At 43.9% G+C, this 24,548-nt stretch overlaps 1 protein-coding gene across 1 annotated transcript; it reads right to left on the reverse strand.

Annotated features, from left to right (window-relative positions):
* Positions 1 to 2,591: 2,591 nt before the first annotated feature.
* Positions 2,592 to 24,416, reverse strand: brd2a (bromodomain containing 2a). The gene is made up of 12 exons (XM_063185549.1): positions 22,191 to 24,416; positions 18,367 to 18,703; positions 16,788 to 16,925; positions 16,088 to 16,244; positions 15,364 to 15,557; positions 14,356 to 14,901; positions 13,148 to 13,276; positions 10,877 to 11,089; positions 8,323 to 8,639; positions 7,242 to 7,543; positions 5,817 to 5,948; positions 2,592 to 4,821 (listed from the first exon to the last, which is right to left on the reverse strand). The coding sequence occupies exons 1-12, from the start codon at positions 22,220 to 22,222 to the stop codon at positions 4,685 to 4,687; spliced, it is 2,634 nt and encodes an 877-aa protein (XP_063041619.1). The 5' UTR covers positions 22,223 to 24,416; the 3' UTR covers positions 2,592 to 4,684.
* Positions 24,417 to 24,548: the final 132 nt, after the last annotated feature.

Below are 24,548 nucleotides of genomic sequence, written 5' to 3' on the forward strand. Positions count from 1 at the left end.
ACATGACCGGTTCTTACATAGAGATCTATAAACGGCTCTGGGTTCTTACATCCATGGCTTGTGTGCGCCAAGTGATTTATCCTGAAATATGTGATCAGAAATATCAGCACTGACAGACTGAAGCTGAAATATCCTATTCATTTCACAATTCATACACACACAAACTGTATGTGACATTTCAGCCTCTTTAATAGGCCAAGCTGGGCCAGTGCAGTCCAGGATGTGTTTGTATTTTTTATTGCAGGGGACTAATGTAATGTATCAGCTCTAACTGTGTACATTGAGAATGGGGTTTCTTGAAGTGTTTAGCCATTTTTTCGGGCAGTATTTTTTTTTAATTTCAGCACATTTGCCAAAATAGATACAATATGAATCTGCACATTGAGTACTCCCGAGTCACCCTGGAAGCAGTGTTGGGTAAGTTACTTTATAAATGTAATCCGTTACAGTTACAAGTTACCTTGATTAAAATGTAATTTTACTGTAACTTTTTGGATTACTTTTACAAAGTAATGTAACTGATTACTTTTGGATTACTTTTGGATTACTTTGGGTTTAAATGAGCATTGACCCATTTTAAACATTTTATTTGTGAGAACTGACACATTTTTAACCAAATGTTAAAAAGTAGAGTGTCGAGGGTCTTACGGATAGGCACAAAGATACGGCAGGAACGCAGGAGATAATGTTTTTCTTTTTAGATGCGTCCCAGCAATGTACGAGCACTCCTCTCTTACAGTGCACTCCTCTCTGCTGGCGCTGCGCAATGCAATCAGCTGCGTGCTCCGGGCCAAATAGTCAACACTGCCACCTTGTGGACACAGGAGGGAACAATTTGAAGAATGCGTTTCAGACGGACGCACAGACCCTAGAGATGCTGGGACGAGTCTAAAAATAACAAACAAGTAGGCCTACAAATGCATGTCAACATACAAACGGCAATAATTATGAAGTTTTTAGTCAATGTGATGGCGAGAGGACGCGCTCACGCGAATGTGCCCAATGATAAAAACGTCACTCTCGCCAGCACGCAACCCTTAGCCAAACACGGAAGTGCTGCGAGACCGGTAAGACATGAAACTTTCAAATGCTCAAGAAACATTGCTAAGTGCTCTTAAAACACTGAAAACCCACTCGTTTTAACTCATAAGGATAAACAATGGAATTAGGCAAAACAAAATAAAGAAACAACAGATGTTGACAAAACTTGGATTTCGTGTGGTTTGTGATTGAAAATGTATGCGCGTTTGGATGCAATGTATGCGAGTGTAATGCAGCCTTTGAATACTCCGGGTTTAAATGGTTGTCAGCTAAGCAGTGTGTTAATAATTAATTAAATAAAAGGGCCCAAAGACTCAACCTCCCACAAATTGTAATCCTGTTAAGTAATCCCCATTCTCATTGAATGTATCTGTAATCTGATTACATCGTTTTTTTCTTGTACTGTAACGGATTACAGTTACTTTTATTTTGTATCCTTTTACCGTAACGCCGTTACATGTAATCCGTTACTCCCCAACCCTGCCTGGAAGGAACATTCCAGTGAGTCATTTCTTCCCTGAATGCAGACAAGCTTTGCTGGCCTGTCTCTAAGCTCTTGCTCCATCAGGGGTGTCTTTCCAAACAGAACATCTCCAGGGTTTTACACGCCTGAAAGCACCACACCAAGGAGTTGCCCAAGAGTTGTGGCATGGCAAATTTGAGAAATAGGCCACTGACGCATATGCGTCATCATCAGTAGTCCAATAACAATTTGCATAGGCCTATTTAAGAAAAATGTAACACTATTACATTTTTTTTTTTATCTTAATCTACTCTTACCATACGTATTGTTTCTTCTGAGGAAATCAGCTGTTTATTTATTTATTTTTGTCCTTGGTAATAGGTATCCCGCTAGAGTTAGACTAGGCACCTTAACTGATGTAATTTGTCAATACATGTTTTATATTCCAACAATATGAATTTTATCATAATTGATTAATACATTCTGATTTAACAAAGTAACCTTACATTCCATTCAGTTTGTAAGAGAGTATCATTTCGTTGTAAAAAATAAGCATTGAAGAAGTAACAGACTAGAGAGTATGCTTGATCCCCATTTTGGCTATTCACCCACAAATGCTGTGCCAAGCGCCCTTCCTCAGCGTGTAATAGTGATGGCACTCATAGGTGACAGGTGCGCCCTAAATAAGCAGTTCACCTTTGACCCAATGAGCAGCCTACACGTCATTGCCCCTAGAGGGAGTACGACACAGGTAGTAGGTACCGTAGTAGACATACTAATATGACCAAAGTACAGTAAGTTTTGCAGCTAAAGATGTCCATTTCTGGAAATTCAAAATGGCGTACATGTATGAAGAGTGCAATTTGAATATTTAGAATTTGGTGGTGGTATTTGTGTAGAATTTGTGAAAAAGGTAACATTTGTGGGCAGCATGGCTTCTGGGGGGGGGAAAAACCTGCTAAAATATTACAGTGCACCTTTAGATTATATCCAATCTAGCTGCAAAATACCTTTTAAAATGACAAATTGTGAGAAATTCGATGGAGTGGTGGGTGGGTCACCCACGAGAGACACAGAGAGGTTTATATATTTTTTAAAGAATGGCCATTGCTTTTATTGTTTTTCAAACGTAAACGGTGGGATCCTGAAGCAGTTGATCCTACTTCAGAAAGAGTTGGGATGATGCCTGTAGCTTGACTACTGTTTCTTTTTTTAGTTAGAAAACAAACCCCAAGGCAAGAAAATGAGGCAGAAACAAAAATAAGTCACATGGAAAGAAAAAAAGAATCAACAAAAACACAGAAGTCAGTTCATATGGAGAAAAAAAAGAGGGTAAACCATGTCTTTCGATAGCTACAAACATGCTTCACAGTTGTACAACTATCTATGTACATGTGTCGTCTTTTTTGTTTTGATTAAGTCCATAAAATACCCTAAAAGGACTATTGTGCTGCATTGCCATGAATGGACTCATAGTCCCGTGCAGTAGTACAGCCGTAGTACGACATCAATAATAATAATAATAATAATAATAATTACAATCACTCCCGAATCAACAGGAGGTGAAAAATGATCATTTGTGAGTAAGAATTCATTCAATTGTTAAAAAGATCTGCATTAGGCATCTGAAGACTCCAGGCAAATAAATAATAACTGATATATAGACATACATACACACACAAGCACACCCGATGAAAAAAAAAAAAAAAGACAGAAGGAAAAGAAAAAAAGACAGAGAAATAGAAGAGGGGGGGGGGAGGGCGGCTGATAAAGCTTCATTGCATTTTTACAGAGTAGACTCTCTCGTTAGGGATCTAAATTAACTTTTTTCACCACCAGCCAAAATGGCTAGTTTATGTTCCTCTAACTAGCCAAACACACAGTCACTAACGAGTGAAAGCGGCTAGCAACTTTTCTTTGTCTTCCAGCCAAACTGAATTTTCGTCAGTTTTTGGCTGGTTGACAGGTGTTAATTTAGAGCCCTGTCTGTGACACATCGCATCCATCCAATCAGTCTGGCTCTTGGATCAGCATGGCGATGGAGGTCAGGACATGAAAAAAGTAACAGAAAAGGAGATGAATGGTGGAGGATGGGATGTATGTACACAAGGTGCTGAGCTGGGGCCTTCACTGTTTGCACATCACATTTCTACAGTTGTACGCCCATACGTATGAATGAAAGCCAGAGCTTGAACGCTAGTCAGTGTAGTCTACACAAGCTGCTGATGGCCAGGAAAATGTGTGGATTGATGAAAGAGTAGAAGTCAATAGATGGGAAGGAAAGAAGAAAAGATTCCTTCTTTAAGGTAAAAACAAAAGAAATTAACAAACAAAACAAAAAACACATAAATGTATCTAATGTAGAACCATGTCATCAAGCTACAAAACACCACCGGCCTGGTTTTTGGGTGCATTTGAGTCTTTTAAAAAGCAGCACAGGGGCCTATACTGAGAAGCTTGTTCAGGAGTAAACCAGGTTACGGTAAGTTAAGGGGCAAAACCTCTATTAGATGGGTTACCTCTTAGCTTAACCTGGTTTACTCTTGAACCAGCTTCTTAGTATAGGCCCCGGGTGTCTTACACTTAAAAATCACACCAACAGACTTCTAACTCCTTGTTGAGAAGAAGGGAAAGAAAAACAAATAAACAAAAAAAACCTGTCTGACCACTCATTCTCTTTCCCCATTTGGGGAATCCTTTGGAAATTCTTCTTTATAAAAGAAAAATATATATTGGGACATGTATTTACATGGTAAGGGAATTTAGGGGGGATTGGGGTGGCAAAGCTGAGGATCTGCCACCTCATGTGTCCGTCTTTAAGTGTACTCCCTCCATTCAGTACGAGCTCTCCCTTCTCTGTCTTGTTTTCAGGAGAGTTGTAGAGGGAGATCGTCTTCTCATCATCTCCCCCTCTCCTTTCTTTCTCTCCACACCCCTCTTTCTTTCTCTTGTTGTCCTCTGTGGTGACTTGACATGTCATGCAGCTCTTCACACACAGCTCAGGAGGTGGTTGATGGTAAAGAGGGAAGCGTTCCTCTGGGCTGCCCGCCCTGGTGCCAACATGCTCTCTGGTGTAACCACCAGGGGGCCCCGCCGTACAGCTTCGGTTCTGGTCTGGGAGGGTGAGCCACGCTAAGCTAAGGGCCCGTACTGCCCACTTCCGGCCACCAGAGGTCCCCATCAGCCCGAGTCCGAGTCGCTGGTGTCTGAGCCGGAGGAGGAAGAGGAAGAGGAGGAGGAGGAAGAGTCGGAGCTGGAGCTGCTGGCGCTGAGGCGAGAGGGCACGGCGTGGGGCTCCACGGTAGCTGGTTTCTCCGCTGCAACAGGGCCAGAGACACACACACACAAGACACAGACGTTAGTTCAGGCATGGGCAACTTTGATGATGAGGAGGGCCACATTTGTTCATCTACTGGAGACATTGATAATGGACTAGGTCGGAAACGCATGTAGCTCCAGCTTTTTCCTATGACTTCTTTTGCAATTTTTCGGCTACAATACAGATTTTGAAATTGAAAGCCTTGTGTGCGCCTCCTCTTTTTTGACTGTCTTAGTATCACATTTATTCATGGCCACCATCGGAGGGCCACATGACCATAGATCTGACAGCAAGTTAATGTTTTATCACACAAGTTAGTACTACAGTCTTGTACTCCTCGCACTGAATTAGGGAAAACAGGGTTTTCTTTTTTATGCCCCATACCTATGTAATGAGTTGCAGAAGATATTATGTATGAACTCTCTGCCCTCTTTAGAGAATTTTTTTGAGGGAAATTAATACAGTATACACAGAGGAGTGTCATTGTTTCTGACTGTGTAGCACACAGGACACTTTTTATCTCATAATACGTTTTATGTTAACTTATTCTTCTTAATGTTTTTTTTGTACATTTATTTTCCTTTTTGTCTATGTGTTTGTCTGTGTCTGTAACTATATGTATGCTGTCATTTTGACCAGGACTCCCTGGCAGAAGAGACTCTAGTCTCAATGGGACAATCCTGGCTAAATAAAGGATAAATGGAAAAAAAAAACTACCTGGTATGTTTCGACGGTGTAGCGTCAGTTTTCATCAGAGGGTCGACCTCTGGTGAAGACAGAAGCTACAGTGTCGAAACTTGTCAGGTAAAAAATAAAGCTTTTACATGTCTGACACATAAAATGGAGAACAGGTGTGTGTGTGTGTGTGTGTGTGTGTGTGTGTGTGTGTGTGTGTGTGTGTGTGTGTGTGTGTGTGTGTGTGTGTGTGTGTGTGTGTGTGTGTGTGTGTGTGTGTGTTTGAGTGTGTGTGTTGAATCTCACATGTAGTAGTACCTTTGATTTTGGGGTTGGGCTTCTTGCCGGAGTTGAGTTGTCCGCTGACGTCCTGCAGCCTCCTCTCCAGCTCCCTCTTCTTCTCCAGGGCCAACTCCTCTTTGCTCTTCCCCGCAGCGTTCTTACGCACCACTACAGGAGACAAAAACACAACACAGCACACGGTTACACACGGTAGAGAGAGAGAGAGAGAGAGAGAGAGAGAGAGAGAGAGAGAGAGAGAGAGAGAGAGAGAGAGAGAGACAGAGAGAGAGAGAGAGAGACAGAGAGAGAGAGATCTTAGGCACCACTACAGGAGATAAACCCACAGCACAGCACACGGTAGACACACAGGGCTGAAAACATGGCCCAGACACACGCCAACAAGTCGCCACTAACATGCACAGGCAGGTGCCAACATGACCCGGGCACACACAAGTCCTCACCAACAAGCATACGCAAACACAGATGGAAACAAAAGGCGACACACAAATACACAAATACACACACACACACAAATACACACACACACACACACACACACACACACACACACACACACACACACACACACACACACACACACACACACACACACACACAGACACAGACACACACACACACCAAAGCACAAAGGGATGACCACATGGTGCAGTCACACACATTCACACACACACCGTCCAAAAGGGAAATAGGGAGCGCAAAAGCAGAGTGGAAAGGCCATCCCATGTGCAGTATGTGCCATCCCACGGTATCATAACTACCTTTTAGGCCTCCACAAGAAAAGAATATCTTTGCTTTGCTACTCTATCATAGTAGATCTACATTACATTACATTCAGGGCTCTGATTTAACACCAGCCAACTGGCCAAATTCTGGTGAAATTTCAATATGGATGGAAGAAAAAAACCAACTTACTAGCCACTTAAACCCATTAGTGAGTGTGCGTTTGGCTGGTAAGATTAACATCTACTAGCGATTTTGGCTGGTCATCAAAAAAGTTAATTTAGAGCCCTGATTACATTACATGATGTATTGTCGTGGTATGTCTATATAACGTATCTCCAATACTGTATATTTAATGAATGAGGCCGGCCATCGTTACTCAAAATGCCAACTGCTATTTTAGTGCTGTTTAATATTTAAAAAGGATGTACATTTCCGTATAATTCTCAGAGTGCCGAATCTGATTCTTGTGAAAGGGCTAATATAATGTATAATAAGGCATTATGCGTATTGTGTAGTCAAAGTAGTACGCACACACACCACCATCACCTCCAGGAGGTCATCATTGGGGTTGCGTGACTTCATGCATGCACGCGCACGCACACACACACACTACCCTCTTCCCCAGGTCACCGATGGGGTTGAGTGTTTTTTTGTAAACACACACACACACGCACGCACGCACGCACGCACGCACACCTCCCCCATCCCCAGCCTCACCGTTGGGGTTGCGCGGCTTCTTCCTGAGGCAGGTCATGACGTATCTCTCCAGCTCGCGCAGCGTGGAGGGCTTGAGCGTCTCGAAGTCGATCTCGATCTCCTCGGGGTTGGTGTCGCGCAGCGAGGGCTCGCGCGCCTGGATGATGTGCACCACGCGGCCCAGCTTCTCGCCCGGCAGCTTGTTGATGTCCAGGCTCAGCTGGCGCTTCTCGTCGTACGACATGGGGCTGGTCTCCTCCTCCTCCTCGGAGTCGTAGTGGGGGATCAGCGGCACGGGAGGCGGGAGAGCCTTCTTGGAAGACCTGGGGGACACAGGAGAGGAAGAGGAGGAGGAGAGGGAGAGGAAGAGGGAGAGGGAGAGGAAGAGGGAGAGCAGAGGGTGTCAGACTTAGATCGGAGGAAAATGTTAGTGTGTGTGTGTGTGTGTGTATGTGTGTGTGTGTGTGTGTGTGTGTGTGTGTGTGTGTGTGTGTGTGTGAGAGAGTGGTACACTTGTTGAAACGAGACCTGTGGCAACCTAGCCTAGCAGACATTTTTATGTCTTAACTCTGTCATACAGTGTTTCACATGGTCAAGCGGCCTTTGTCAACTTGGTCATTTCAGTAGCCTGTTTCTGAAGGAGGCAACAGCCCTTTCAACAGTTCACACTTTGTCTGGTCATCTTTCACCACCACTGAACCACCTTCTGGGAATACCAACTGATTGTTTAAAGGTGCACTCACTGCGTAAGATTGTGGCCAGAGTAGGTATTGCAGCTATGAAACTGTCCTGCCTATTTTTGTCATGAATATTAATAAATAATAAACCAATATTTCCTAGTATGACCAAAGGCCAGGAAGTTTTGCAGCTAAATCCTATTTCTGGAAATTCACAATGGCGGACCATGGAGAAGATCCCCCTTTTCATGTATGTAAAATGCAATTTACCCAGTCATAATGAACACTACGATTGTAATTTTATGCCAAATAATCACCCTCTCCTAATCAATCATTTTTCTTTTTTTCATGCATCGTTCTGGGTAAGGCTCCATCCTGCAATCAGCCACCCCATAATCAAACCAACAAAGGTAATCGGCACTCACTTGGTCTTGCCACTCTTCTTGGCGGCTCCCTTCTTCCCCTGCGTGGAGGTGGGCGTCTTGGCCGCTTTGGGCGTCTTGGGGGCCTTGGGTGTCTTGGCAGGCCTCATGGTGGGCATCATCATGGGCTCCATCATCATCATCATGTCAGCATGTGGCATGGTGGTGCCACCTCCTCCTCCTCCGTGGCCGCCTCGATGCTTCTGCTTCTCCTTCTCCGGTTTCTTCTTCTTCTTCTTGTCCTTCTTCTCGCGCTTCTTCTTGGCCTTGACGATGGGGCCCTGCGACAGGACGGCCAGCTGCTCGTGCACCGCCCTCAGCTGAAGAGACAGACAAAGACGGCGTGTCATAATAGTGTCGTAACGGTGTCGTAACGCGGGCATGCTTGTGTCATAAATATTTTGTCAATGTCAAACATTTTAATGACTTTAAATGACTATGTCATTAAGTGAAATTCAGTTTTGGCAAAGACAGCCCCAACAATGTCAACTTTTCAGGACCATAAAACAGTCATGACATTGACATAATGTTTATGACACTGTGTCATAGTGTCATGACACTGTTTTAACACTGTTATGCATATGTATGACGCTTGCGTCAAGTAACGTGTAACCCACATGACATACAGTGCCCTCCATAATTATTGGCACCCCTGGTTGAGATGTGTTAAAAGCCTTAAAATAAATTCAGTGTTTATTGCAGAAGAATACTGTCACACTGAAAATTGTAGGAAAATGTAGCCTTCAACTCAAATGAATTGTAAGAAAATAAAAAAATCCCTGACTAAAAAATAATTATTTTTCATTAAATCACCTGTTCCACAATTATTGGCACCCTTAACAATTCCCAGGAAATAAATATAATTGAAGCATTTCTGTCATTTCTACAGTAGTTTACAAAGTTTACCAGAGTATGTAGGAACATTTAATTAGTAATTCATCACTTCCTGTTTCCCTGGGGTATAAATATGACGTGACACCGAGGCCATTTCTCTTATCCACTCTTAAACATGGGAAAGACAAAGGAACACAGCATACAAGTGAGGCAGATGTGCGTCGACCTTCACAGGTCAGGCAGAGGCTACAAGAAGATTGCCACTCAACTGCAGCTGCCCATATCCACTGTGAGAGGAATAATTAAGAAGTTCAAAACAACTGGAACAGTGGTAAACAAGCCTGGACGAGGACCCAAGTTTATTTTGCCACCACGCACAGTGAGGAGGATCGTAAGAGAAATCAAAAGATCTCCAAAGCTCACTGTTACAGAATTACAACAAATGGTAGCATCCTGGGGTCACAAAGTCTCCAAATCAACCATCAGGCGCTGTCTACACGCCAACAAGCTGTTTGGGAGGCATGCACGGAGAAAACCTTTCCTCACTCACAATCATAAACGCAAGCGTCTGGAGTTCGCCAAGCGGTATTGGGGCTTCAACTGGGACCGTGTGCTTTGGTCAGATGAGACCAAGATTGAGCTTTTTGGCAACAAACACTCTAAGTGGGTCTGGCGTACCACGAAAGATGCGCATGCTGAAAAGCACCTCATACCCACTGTGAAGTATGGGGGTGGGTCAGTGATGCTGTGGGGCTGTTTCGCTTCCAAAGGCCCTGGGAACCTTGTTAGGGTGCATGGCATCATGAATGCTTTGAAATACCAGGACATTTTAAATCAAAATCTGTTGCCCTCTGCCCGAAAGCTGAAGCTGGGTCGTCACTGGGTCTTTCAGCAAGACAATGACCCTAAACATATGGCCAAATCTACACAGAAATGGTTCACCAGACACAAAATCAAGCTCCTCCCATGGTCATCTCAGTCCCCTGACCTCAACCCCATTGAGAACCTGTGGGGTGAGCTGAAGAGGAGAGTACAGAGGAGAGGACCCAGGTCTCTGGATGATTTAGAGAGATTCTGCAAAGAGGAATGGCTGAAGATCCCTCTTTCTGTCTTTTCCCATCTTGTGAAACATTATAGCAGAAGATTAGGTGCTGTTTTGTTGGCAAAAGGGGGTTGTACAAAATATTAACACCAGGGGTGCTAATAATTGTGACACACATTATTTGATGTCAAATAATTATTTCTTTATGTGGGATTTTTTCCCCACTGAATAAATGCACTTGTATTGAAGGTTGGATTTTTCTCTTTTTTCCATTAAGGTCCCATATTATTTAGAAAAAAAATAAAATAATTGGAAGCTAAAAAACACATCTCAACCAGGGGTGCCAATAATTATGGAGGGCACTGTATTGACATATTATGACGTTGCTTTCACAAGATTTTGTTCCATTATTAAGATTAGTCTCAATTTCGGGGACTTTCACACATGGTAGCAGGACCCTAGCTGCCACACTGGTTATTGTGTTTTTTTCAGCGTAGATTCTATACGTAACGGATCACTAGATCACTGGTGCGAACTTTTGCATTTTGAGCGGACAATTGCATCCGCTCGTGAATGTATCTACTAAATAAAGATTTTTGTACCAATTAATGTGATGTGTCACTATCGTCTGTGTGTGTGTGTGTGTGTGTGTGTGTGTGCCTGTCTCCACATGATACACACCTGTTCCTGAAGCTCAGCCAGTCTGTTTGCTCTCTCCTCCTCGCTGTCCGAGCTGGGACTGCTCTCGCTGTCACTGTCGCTGCTCAGGTCGCTATCGGAGGACGAGGAGGAGGAAGAGGAGGAAGAGGAGGAGTGGCCGCCCCCTAGTGGCAGGGAGGGCTTATGGTCCAGGGGGTCGTCTGGCATCTTGGCAAAGCGGAACTCAAACACGTCCTGAAGAGGAAATGAGAAAAATGATCTCAATTATGTAGGAAGACGTGCAAACATCCTTTTAAAAACAGCAAGTAACTTCTCTGAGTAACGAGTAGACCTGTGTACTTGTCTTACGATAGGCTAATAGGTATCTGTCGGGGTTTCTTGTTCGGTTTTTGGTGTTTTCCAGTAACAACACAGTATCTACTTTATTAGGTACAGTGGAGTAACTGGTGAACCAGCCATATAATATCAAGTGCTAGTGTTGCAGTTACACCATGAATTTACTTTCTTTTATTTTTCACACATCTGGAAATGATGATGTATGTATGCGTGTATGTAATGAAATGTATGCATGTGTGCATGTATGTCTGTACATAGGCCTGTGTCCTTTGGGCTACTAGTCCAAGGTCCCATGTTTTGTTCTTGTCAGCTGTGCAATAGTCTTGTGGTGTCATGTGTATACTATATCTTGTTTTAAACAAGTCTTGCACAGGGATGCAAAATTAATTTCAGTGTAAACTGACAAAAAAGTTTCATCGTATCGCATTGTATCGTATTACGATTAGGAAAGAAGACAGGATGAGTGACTGCGTTGAGTTAATGTGACCCAACGAAAGTAGACCTGTAGCATCTTGCCAAAGTGCAACTAAACAAAACACGAATGAGGACAAGACCAAATCAAGAAAGAACAAGCCAGGGGAAGACATGCATCAGCATGCTGAGCGGAGAGAAAGTCACATACTGCTAGAAGGTTCTCCAATGACATCAGATCAGACACGTCGGTTGTCTGTGAGGACTCTCATTCATCACAGTCATCTTAGTCAACTAAACTGTTTTGAAAATAGCGTGCCGAGTTGATGCAACCATGGTAGCGTCGTGATCTTGGTTGGAGAAGTGAACCAAATACATTATAGGGAGAAATAACAGTGACGGGAGGGAAGACATGCTGCATTAATGTGTTGAGTTATTGTGACCAAGTGAGAGTGCAACTAAAACACAAAAAAAGAGAAAAATGAGAAGAAAAAAATCAATAAGAAGGGATTGGGGGAGCCATCAGCATGTTGACTTCCGTGACAGTAACGATGCTAACGTATCCGATGACAGCAGATCAGGTTACTATGCGTTTGTTCAAAGTGCAAGCGAAAATACTACATGGGACAGTTTTTACCACGGAACACTGGTAGGACTCTGTCCTGGGACATGCAAGTGAAAGCACACTTCAGACCAGAGTGAAAGTGAGGAGACTGGCCTGGGACTACAAACTGGCCAAGGCATTTTTGCCATACAGCAGCCCCTCACCCCCACCTCCATACTACAATCATGATGGGCTCAGTCCACCGAATATACAGTAAAAGACGCACCGGTGTTCTGCCCCATCTAAATTGTGGGATGGTCTCTAATGAGAAAATTTCAAACAAACAAACTAACAAAAAAATACATCGGCCCATGAGGACTGTCTGCCCACCGGGAGAATGCCCTGTATGCCAGATTACCAGTCCAGTCCTGTCCCAATCCCACAACACAGAGGTTTGTGAGAACAGGATGTGTGTGCGCACGTGTATGGGGAACCAGTGATATCTACTGCTGCTTTCTGAGTTATTTATAAGTGTGCGATTCTAAACAAGTTGTGTGTGTATCATGCATGTCAGGTGAAACTGTAAGGGAACAGATGGTGTTTGAGTGTGTATCTGATTACGTTCTGCTCAAGGGAAATAAAGCGCTGTTCGTGTACTACTCAAATGAGTTGGGTGCAAATCTTGTAAACCTGCAATGACTGTTTCTATGTTCCACACAATGTTCTACTGAACCTTAAAACATTAAGTGAAGCTGCGAACCTCCGTATCTGTATCTGCACGCGTCTTCTCATAGTCAGTACATCTGAACTTGAACTCCCAAGTTTTGAATTTGATTTTAAGTGACCAAGATGAGATTCAAGAGTTTAACTTGTCACGTCAACGTGTCTTCTTGTGCTGACACAATTGGCCGTGTAATGAATATTGCGACTGCTCTCTTCTGTGTCATAATAATAATAAAAGATAGGGAAATAAAAAGGTGAAAAGAGTGCTCCGCACGTACCTGTAGCTTGCGCGCCATGGCGACCACCTCGTGGTCAGGTGGGTTGTACTTGTAGCAGTTGGAGTACATGAGCCTCACGTCGGCGGCAAACTGCTGAGCGTTCCTGTACTCGCGGCTGTCCATCTTCCTCTGCACGGGAGAACGGGGAGAAGAGAAGGGAAGTCAATGCACAGTTCATTTCCCACCTCTCTGGAATTCAGAGAAACTGTATTAGAAAGCCGAAAATACAGAAAAGCCAAAGGCAATGGGACACACACACACACACACACACACACGTTGTCTTTGCCTTTTCTGTATTTCTGGCTTTATTTTTTAAAATATTTGTAGGGCTTTTTTTTCTTTATTTTTAAATAATTTGACAGGTCAGTGGAGGAGAGACAGGAAATGAGTGGCGAGAGAGACAGGGAGGGATCTGTAAATGACACGGAATCGAACCCGGGTCGCCGGCATAGTAACCCAGTGCCCTACCGTTATGCCACGACAGGGCCGTATTATCGGCTTTCTAATACAGGTTCTCTGAATTGCATCCAGCTGCTGTGTGCGACTCCATTCTTCTCCTTCCTGAATCACTCTTTTGGAATAACGCACTGAGCACAACTCTCCAAGAAAGACAGACAGAGGTGCGGACGCCAGTTCTACCTCCATCACTCTCTGCATCAACCTGTTTTCAACCTCTCTGGCCTCCCTGGTACTGCACACTTACCATTCCAGTGCTCCACTGCACTTGTCCACATGATCCTCTTCTAACTATGGTGTCTGTGTGCTATGGTGGTGCCGTGTAATTCCATATGGTGAGGCTTCATTCATATGGCAGGGTCAGACTAGACAATTATTGTTCTGTTTTTCTACGGTCAAGTTGGAATAAAATTGACATTGTGTGTTTTATCTGATCAGGGCACTGGAAAAGTAAAAAGGCTGGTCATCACAAAAGGCATCTTTACTAGCCTTGTATTGCTCCTATGATGTCAGTCAGCGTCTCCAATCACAGAATATAACTTGAATGTGGAGTACTTTTAATAGCAGTAGCGTAGCACAGTGACTTAGTTGGTTCAAACAAGTACAGGGCCAAGCGTCAGGGATTGGGGAAGCTGATGTTGTTTGTCTGACTGGGAGCAACCAATTCCTGGTGGACTTGTTTTTTTCCTTCTTCCATTTTTGTTTTTGTGTAACAAACAACTGTCACTAAATAACGTCAATCACGCCCTCACCCGTATGGTGCTAAGGTCCATGGGATGCTTGATGATGTCGTGGTAGTCGTGCAGGCCGAGCGTGGAGGCATCGACGGGCTTGTAGAAGGGCCAGGCGTAGAGCGAGTGCTTCTTGGACAGCAGCTCCTTGAGGATGCCGTTGCAGTATTTCAGCTGGGGGGTCAGCTTGCCCCGGCGCGACGGCTGGTGCTGCAGCTGCGAGTCCGGCAGGTCCTTCTTGGGGGGCTTGATGGGGCGTCCGCTGCCCCCACGCCGCCCGCCGCCCTGCCCCCCTGCCTTCCCCCCTCCTCGTCCACCACCCATGCCGATGCCCACCCCCATCATGCCCACCTGGGGGGGCTTCATCTCCATGCCCATCCCCATACCCCCCATGTTCATGCCCATGCCCATCCCCATGCCCATGCCCATGTTCATCCCCAGGGAGGAGAGGGCCAGCGGGGAGTCCCCGCCGCTACCCAGGCCCAGGCCCATGCCACCCACACCCATCATGGGCATGGCCATGGTGGTGGGGGTGGTGGTGTCCGCCTTCCTCTTCACGCCCTTTTTCTGGAGAGAGAGAGAGAGAGCGAGAGAGAGAGAGAGAGAGAGAGAGAGAGAGAGAGAGAGAGAGAGAGAGAGAGAGAGAGATGGAGGAGGTTGGTATCAGTAATGAACCTAATGTTTAAGATTTTAAATACCTCATAAACGGCCAATGAATTGTTGCGTCTTCTTCTACAAGTATCACACTAATAATCCTGGTAGTTGGGGTTATTATGTGACCCATGTTCACAGGAGAAGTCTCTCTGAATACCTTTACAAAGTGTACCTCATTGTCAATTCCCTATACAACACTTTTTATTTCACCTTTATTTAACCAGGGAAACAAATGTTGTTGAGATACAGTAAATAATTACAAAGAAATTGAGTTTCACCACATGAAGATAGAGAAATGTCCGTGAGTCGCTACCATACAACTAGACTCTTTAAAATGAACAGATATGGCTGATGTGCCATGAGCTGGCGTGGTACCTTGGTGGTGGGTTGTGTAGGCGGCATGGTGAGCATGGCGGGGGGATTGGGGGGTATGCTCTTGGCCAGCAGGGTCTGAGGGGGCACCGAGTAGATGTGCGTGTCTGGCGAGTCCAACATCTGGGGCGAGTACGCCAACTGCGACACGGACGAGATGGCAGGAACCTGGTGGGCTGTGGTTATGCCACCTGAAACTATGAACAAGAAAACACAATACAGTACAGAGTTCATCAATATTTAGCTTTGCTTTTCAGCATCATGGTGATTTGGGTGCAGAAAAATGTTTCTAATATTCCCGCAATAATGATGCCACTTTTCCCCACCAATCACCAGACATTTTTTTCGTTTGCAGGATGTTTTATTAGGTTTTACAACTTGTAGTAAGGAGGTGGATGAGGAGGAGTGGTGGAGGAATACTTTGTTTGCAATTTAATTATTATTTTAGCCAAATTTCACATCCCACATACAGTAAGAAAATGAAGCCTACTTTTATTGGGAACTGGAAATATACCGGTATGTTAAAACCATTTCTGCTTCACTGAAGAAAAAAGTGATAGAAACTGTGAAATTGTATAGAAAATTTAATTTTGTATAGTAAATGTTTCTGCTTTGTTAGGAATAATGACAAAACCCCTGGCGTGTAGTTACTGGATGTCATCTTTTTACAGCTCTGTACCTTTATCTATTTTCTAATTTTGAAACAAAAAAAATTGAATAAACTCACGTGCGCCTCTGCGTCCTTTGCCGGGCTTGCCTGGTTTACCGCGCATGGGTACGGGCATGGGTGCGGCCAGCTCCACCTCCTTCTCGGGCATCTGGGCGATCTTGGTGAGGAAAGCCCTCTCCAATGCCTGGGCCATCTGAACGATATCATCTGTGGGCTGGAGAGAAGACACAACACGATACGATCAGCTTCAACATTCAATACTAGTCAAAGAATTAACCCACACAAAAAAACTCAACTTATGGTAACAGAATGTGGTTTGTGTTATTCTGTGTTATTTCTCAAACATAGAAACTCAAACCGAAAGAAAATTAAATTAATTACTCTACGTGTGTGTGTGTGTGTGTGTGTGTGTGTGTGTGTGTGTGTGTGTGTGTGTGTGTGTGTGTGTGTGTGTGTGTGTGTGTGTGTGTGTGTGTGTGTGTGTGTGTGTGTGTGTCAGCATTGAATAACACACAATGTGTAAGCAAAGCTGGCTTCAAGTATAATGTAATGTAGTGTACGGTAACAGTGTGTACCGCACATAATCTCCATGCATGACCTACATACTGTACTGCATATCTATCCTAGAGTCTACCTTGTTGTAGATGTAACAGTTGGGTGTGGAAAGGCACTACAGTTGAAGTACTAGTTGAATAATACTGATTTAGCATTTTCTAACATTAGCACATGACCTCCATGCATGATCCATCCACCCTACCTTGTTGTAGATGTAGCAGTTGGTGAACATGGTGTTGAAGTCCTGGATGCACTCGCTGGCCTCCTGGTAGAAGTTGTTCTCCAGGCGCTTCTTAATGGTGCCCATGTCCATGGGCTGCTTGATGATCTTATGGTAGTCCTGATGAGGACAGGCGGGGGTGGGGGAGAGCAGAGCAGAGAGGAGAGGAGAGGAGAGGAGAGGAACAGAGGGGTGGCAAAGCACATATCAGTTTCAATGGCCTCCTTTACATGAGACATTTCATTCAGAATGAACTCAATTTAATTCTGAATAAAACTAAATTCTGCTTTGATAACATCATGAAAATTCCAACCAACAGTTCAATGTAAACTAGACTGGACTATTCCATTCGGATTTAAAAACATCACGTAAATATGGCCACTGACATATTACACAGGTGAGTTAGCATTCAACTTTAAGGAGTGGTTTAATGGTGCCAATCATAACTGAATACTATGTTTTGGAGGGCAAAAATGTATTGTTACTATCAAATTAGGTAAAATCCCCTGCATAACACTTGATGCACGAACAAATCCAATGGGAACACACCCCTACCCTTACGGCTACATCTTGAGAGTGATTTTGCTGTAGCAACAATCCATTATGCGTTTATGAGAGAGGTATACAAGTTGCACATGGTGGGGCATTCAGCCAATGGCAAATCAGTTAAGAGCATGGGGTTTGTTTTTTAGTAATTTAATTACTATATACTCTGTAAGTTAACTTAAACAGGTGTAACCTCACCATGCTCTGCTGTGGAACTGCGCCAAGGGGATTTAGATTAACATAAATGATATAACAGAGTTGTATAAAGTAGAAATAGAAGTGCTCTTAAAGATGTAATTAAAACACTAGTAGTATATTACATGTAGTATCATACCACTAGGGTTGTAAATTCCTTCATTTCCCCCCGGGTATCAATAAAGTTACCGTACTCTAATACAGTGTTTCCCAACCAGGGGTACGGGTACCACTAGGGCTACGCGAGCACACTGCAGGGGGTACGTGGAAAAATTAACAAATGCATGGGGAATAGTCACATTGGCATATAGAGCATGAGTGAGGGGTACTCATCTTAGGACAAAAAGGCTTAGGGGGTACACAAGACAAAAAAGGTTGGGAAACACTGCTCTAATATTACATTTCTAGGAGTACTTCTACTTTATACAGCTATGGATGAAACTGTCTCAAGGGACAGTTAAGAAAATGAGGACTCCAAGCTCTTCTATTAGATGATTTACCAACTCTGATTAACTTAACTTACTCCAGAACTAGCTTCTTAGTATATATAGGCCCAATATGCAAGCCAAGATGTGCCCTCCTAGTGATGCAACACATTCAGCATTGCTTCTAGTCAGGCCAAGACCAATACAATGTCGTTTCTGAGCTCCTGAAAAATCGGGAACTCCTCCCACTTTGTCTGGAAGCATACAACCAGTAGCAAACCCAGGGAGGCAGGTCGACCATGTCGTTTTGGAATAATTGTAATGCTCTTGGTCAGACCAAGTCTCGAAGAGATTTGAAAGTCGATGATAATCAGGCTACCATATGCTGCACTTACGGGTAAGCCGAGCTTGGCGGCGTCCACAGGCTCGTGGAAGGGCCAGGCGAAGTGGTGCCGCCACAGGTGCTTCATCACCACCTTCTGAAGGAACTGCAGCTGATTGGTCAGTCGTACGGGGTGGGTGAGGTCCCGCACGGCGGGCTGGGGTGGCGGCGCGGAGGTGAGGCCGAGAGGGGTGCCCTCGAAGCCCTCGTACAGCTGCGACGGCTTGCGGATGCGCTTGGCCGCCTGCCCTCCTCCTCCTCCGACCCCCATCACCAAGCCGTGGTGTTGGTCCGTCATGGTGGCGAGGTGGCCCCCCTGCATGACCAGGTCCGCCCCTCCCAGAGCGAGGCTGTTGGGGACGAAGGACGAAGCAAGGTGGTGAGGATGAGGAGAGGTGGGTGGGTGGAGGAGGAGGGAGGAGCACAGAGAGATTTACATGGGGACAAGAGAATGGGGAGTTTGATATATAAAAACGGTAATGTCAACAAATGGATGAGTGTGAGCAGGAGCCTTAAATAAAGAATTTTAAGAATGGATGTAAGATGAGAAGTGGACCAAAAAAAGAGGAAGAAGGGGGGCAATGCTGATATATGAATACTTATATGCCCCTGAAATCCAGGGTCTGACACAAGAAACCTTTTAAAGATGAGAGCAACTGGCCGACTGGACTTCAAGGCGTCGACTCGTCCTATTGTGAGAAGATCTACGTATTCAAAGTCTTTGCCCAACAGCACACTCTGGTACTTTGTTGTAGAGGACCATGGTGATCAAAGGGGAAGCTTGGTACCTGCTGACTGTTGCTCAACCCCCCACCCTGCTTCGCCCATGGTATATCATTAACCCTTTAGGCAAACACACTGAACATTTGCCAGGCTTGTCACCAGTGACTCACCTGTTCTGCATAACAGGCCCTCTTATGGGTTACACTGATGCCCTGTCCCACTTGCAATGAGTTAGACATCTTTGGGCCCCATCTCAGCTTTCTGCTGGCCCCATTTCTCATTCTCACTTAAAATAAATAAAGGCGTTTTGAGCTTTTCTTTCGACAGTGTGAACACAAAAATTAAGAGTTTGAAATTCCCTGAGTTTAGTGGGGTTTTTTCTTTGCGGAGCTTAACAAAGGGTTATTTGATACTGTATAAAGTATCTTCTCTTTTAGATGTAAATGGCCTAGGTTTCAACCAAATCTCCCACAAGACATGTGTGAGACGGCACCTGTCTTGGTCGAGGGGTGGGGGGAGGAGATACATTAAGTAGCCTAGAGTCAAACAACACCTGCATGCATTTTACTGCCCATTTGCCTTTAGGTCGCCTGGCAACCAAGTTAACAGGACTATTTCATTGGCTGACAGGCTGGCAAAACCATGGCAACCAGTCTGCACGCCCCCTCCAAACAACGGCCTACACTACCCAACACAGTGAGGGTTTGTGCAATGACAAAAGTCTGCAGAGCTGACAGCCAAGGCCATACATTGCTGGCTGCAGTGGGTGTGGGGTAGTAAGAACTGAATGTACACACACGAAACTGTCCAAAGCCTCACTCTCAAAAATGACCCTCCTGAAAGAAACCTTGTAGAATTTTGTGAATTGCTAATCGTGGTGCTGTACCCTGTCACTTCATTGGCATTATGGAATAAGATGCAAAAGAGTAAAACATTGGCATCGAAATGGTCCTGCTGGCCAGGCAAATACGCCAGTACTCGCTGTGGTTATGATTTGTGTTTAATTCATTTCTTTTTAATGTGCAATGGTACACCACTGTGCGGTGAATGATCCACCAGGTGTGACACATTCAATCATGGATTCAATTTCGATAAACTAAACAGATTTCCAGAAGAATCACTGAGTATAAAATCTGTTTGAGCGAGTAAGCCTTACGATTTAGATTAAGATATTCAACATAACTGTTTTACCAGGAAATGTACCTTGGTTTAGTGACTGAAAAACAGTGGGCTAATTTGCAACATATAAAACACACTAAGCTCGCTTGTTTTGCATACTGGCACAGACAGAAATTGTGCTGTTCGATCCCAGTCCATTGTCCGTTGATTTCTACTGCCTTGTGAACATTGAAATTCTTTGCAGGCTTACAGCGAAGTTGATACGGTGTAGTTGAAAGTATATTTTGAGCGGTTTTATGCTCATTACCATTCTGCAAAATGTAATCAGTAATGACACATATCAGAAAACCTTGAAAACAGCAATTGGTTTCAGTTGACTAATCACAGTGGTGTCAAGAGACTACCGTGGAGGGCTTAATTGGCTAAGTGACGCAACTGTATTCAGGGACTTGCATCACACAAGAGCTCTGCTCACCTTGGAACCTTGAAAGTGCATATGATTATTTCCAACTCTTCCAGGACAGTGCATGGGTCTCTTTAGGACTACAAATACTATCTCACCAGTCAGATACTTAACTGATTTGGAGAGCATGATAAAAACCCACCTCCACCATGCTTAACAGTAGCGATTTAGTTTAAGTACAGCACCACATACACAGGTATTTCAAGTCTGATAGAATCAGCCTAAGTCAAATCCCGGGCTGAATTGACATTGACTAATTATATAAATAACCCCTTAACGGCTTGTAAAAGACAATGCAATACCAACAGTGTTTGTCAATACTACCCATTAGTGAAGCATGGTTAACCCTTCTTAAATGATACAAAATTAGAAACAGTTGATATTTTGCAATAGTTTTATTGTGGTCAATGAAAAAGGCAGAAGTACATAGTGTTATGGGCTTGTCTGACATGGCATGACGTGTTAGCTTATGGGAACCGTACATATACCATTATTCTTCAAAGTTTAAAAAAACAAACAAAAAAAAACCCCTAAAATGATGAGTTAGGTGTAATCTGGTGTACGTCTATGGTGTAGTTTAGTGCTACTTTTTGAAGTGACTTAACACCCAACTTCCAGCAGGACACAATAGTGGTAACCAAGCAACCAGAAATTAACCATTTCCCCCAGGTGCCAATCTTGTGTACTACGCTAACCTCCACGTTTAGTGGCTAGACAAGAGACCACGGACAGATATGCAGTATATATCAAGTTAACGGGTTAAATTATGACGGCTCCTTAACTTACACACTCAACTGTGAAGTGGCCATACTAGAGCGTACTGATGCATGGCCATAGAGTTTTGGTACCACAACACCCGAGAAATAGCCGCTACTTCATACCTACTGCTAGTACATACGGTGACATTTCCCACACCGACCGACTTCCACCAAAATCAATCAAAGCAAACTAGAGCCAGCTTCGGGCATGATAAAGTGAGCCATTACTTGCGCAAAACGTCCTTGCGTTAGCAAGTAGGTATCTAGTTGGCGGCTGCGGAACATACACAGCTAACCACTGAAAGAAGTCAGTTGCTCGCTAAGCTAACAGCGCTAGGGACACAGGACCACCAGAGTTCATCATGTACCAACACATTGCAAATAAACTCATCCGCACCAACGAAATACACAAATTACCCTCGAGTAGAGCTAAGTTACACGAGAAGACATCAGCGGTTTACTTATCCACAGAATGCATAAGGAAATTGTGAAGGTAGGGGGACAGAGAAGCCGACTCAAATAAAGTACAATAACTCTTATGTCTACACAAATCTAAAGTAATACTTGCTCAACAAAACCAAGCCTTGTATTCCGCGGTCTAGACAATTAGTTGCCAGTTGTTGGTTTCAATAACCATTTCTACGCGTTAATCCACCCGGTGGCAGGACTGTTGTCATATGCGAAGTTCGATCAACATATCCGAAGTTACAACAATCGAAAAACAACAATAATCAGGTAGATCACAAACTTATTGCCAATTGTTCCGATTGGTACCTGTCAAGGGGCGGGTTTAAGGCCGTCTCCATCAGGATGGATCCGGATTCTGTTTAGTATACCCGTCTCTCAGGTTCCCGAGCTGCCTGCTCTTTTCTCCCAGTCTCCTTCCAACCTTCAGTACACGGCTTCAGTGAAATGGCGACAAAACGAATCCGCCCGACTATTTATAAACCGCCTATTAACACTATTGGCGCACGAGCCCAGAAAAGGCCACGCCTTCGACCAAGCCATTCGCTTGCCTTGCAGTCAATCACATAAACCCCACCCTATCCCTCACAACCGGTTCAGCGCCATCGATTTCCAATTGAGCGAGCATCTCTGGCGCACTTTAGCAGCACACCTTCAATAACCATTGCATTTTGACCATTTCAACATTACAGAAGCTACTCATCTATTAGCGCAATAGCATTTGTTTGTTGTATTGCTGGACTCGAAACCTCCTTGCTTTTAAAGTGAACACCCAAGCGCGGGCTCATGGCGCGACGTCTGAGCACGCCATTGGCTTGGCTGATTGCATCACGAGTATCAGACTACTGCCACATACACCACTGAGACACCACCACGCTATTTTCTACTTCCCCGCAGTCGGCTCGCCCTGCAAGCACGAGCAGTCGCCATTTTAAGGCGTCGTGACTAATCCACACACTACGATGTAACTCACATTTCGTGCATGTTAGAAAAGCCTTTCCCACGACAAATGTAACTGTCCATGTAAGTGAACTTAAAAACAAAAAAACAATCGTCGTACCCCACAACGCATTAATGTCCTACTTCCTATCAATTGTTAAAGGCACATATTGCATCATTTTATACACGTGGTAGTGACCACTGTAGTGAACAATATGTTTAACAGCCAAATCCTGGAAAAACTGGATCAACGTGACCCCTGTTAACTGGCTTGTTCCAACAGGGCGGATATCAGGAGGCCTACAGAAAATGTCCTCCATTGAAATGACACAGCACTTTCAAAGTTACTAGCAGAATATCACCTTTCCGGACAACGAAACACAACTTATGTTAACAAGTACTCAAATTAAACGAAACAGCCATTTCAAATGGACAATAAACCTACAGTAACAACACTTCCCATTAGTTCCCAAAAATAACATTAAATCTCCTTTCTGTGGCATGCTGTCTGTACAAATACACATTAAGACGCCATTTTTTTTTAACAGAAAACCTAGAAACTAAAATAACCCTGATACCACATTCTGGTCTCACTTAGCAGCCTACTCTCTTGGAACAACCAATACCAGGCCTGGCTCTCTCAACAGAAAGAAAAACAGAAGTTAGCAACCAAAATAATTTAGAACCATTTCAATTGCTGACCACGTTGCTTTGTTTCCTTATCTAATGATACACTACACTACCCAACCCCCACAGCAAGGTTACACATTTGCTGCAATGACACACCACAACAAAATGTACTTTTCGAGGCCAAACATAGTCCATAAGGATTGTTAAGAGTCACCTTTCCATCTGATATGTTACATGAAATGTAATTCATAACTAAGCAGCTAAAATAAGATGAAAATGGCAAAGTGCATGTGCCCTTTGTGAAAAACACAAGAAAAACAGGTACCACAAATAATGTCATAACAATAAGAAATAAAATCCGTCTAAAATCCAAAAACGTCCGAGATTTCCTCGTTTTTCTTCTTGTCTTCAGCCACGTTTCTTTATTCAACATTTCCTCCAAACATGTCCGACTTTCCCCCTTCGTTGCACAAGGGTGGGGGAGGGGAGGACAGTCGTCATGTGATATGTGATTAGGATCGAATTCCTGGCGCAGTTGTGTTTCCAAAAACAAGGCATCGCTTAAAAAATAAGCGCAACGATACTCATCCACACATCCAGGGTGAAGTATACATGTTCCATCGATTTACGAATATATCGCTAAACCAATGTAAAAGTTTCTCTCTTTTTTTCAATTATTTCGGACAAACCTCAACAAAGGACATAATTTTCCAGCAACGTCAGCAGGCCTCCTATTGGACGATTTCGATCACGTGGGAAATCAAAACTTTGCTCCAAAAGAAACATGATGTTGTTTGTTCCTACCCTATGTAGTCAGATTATTAACACTATTTACATTTGTTCGAAAATATTAATAAATTCTTAAATTCTCTGTTTCGGTAGTAATCCCAGTAGGTAACCTTCTTCGGCGGCGCGGTCATTCCACTCAATCATGGCTGCTCTGCCGCACCCCCAATAACATCTTTCTGCGCATGCTCAAACTTGAGGCGTCATCCACCCTGTTTACACTGAAAGGGGAAAAAAACACAGTTGTGAAACTGGTAGCTTTATTATTTGTTAATGTGTGGACTAGTCTGATAAATATAATATAAAATACCA

The sequence above is a fragment of the Engraulis encrasicolus genome, chromosome 20, assembly GCF_034702125.1.
Source record: "Engraulis encrasicolus isolate BLACKSEA-1 chromosome 20, IST_EnEncr_1.0, whole genome shotgun sequence".
Lineage (NCBI taxonomy): Eukaryota > Metazoa > Chordata > Actinopteri > Clupeiformes > Engraulidae > Engraulis > Engraulis encrasicolus.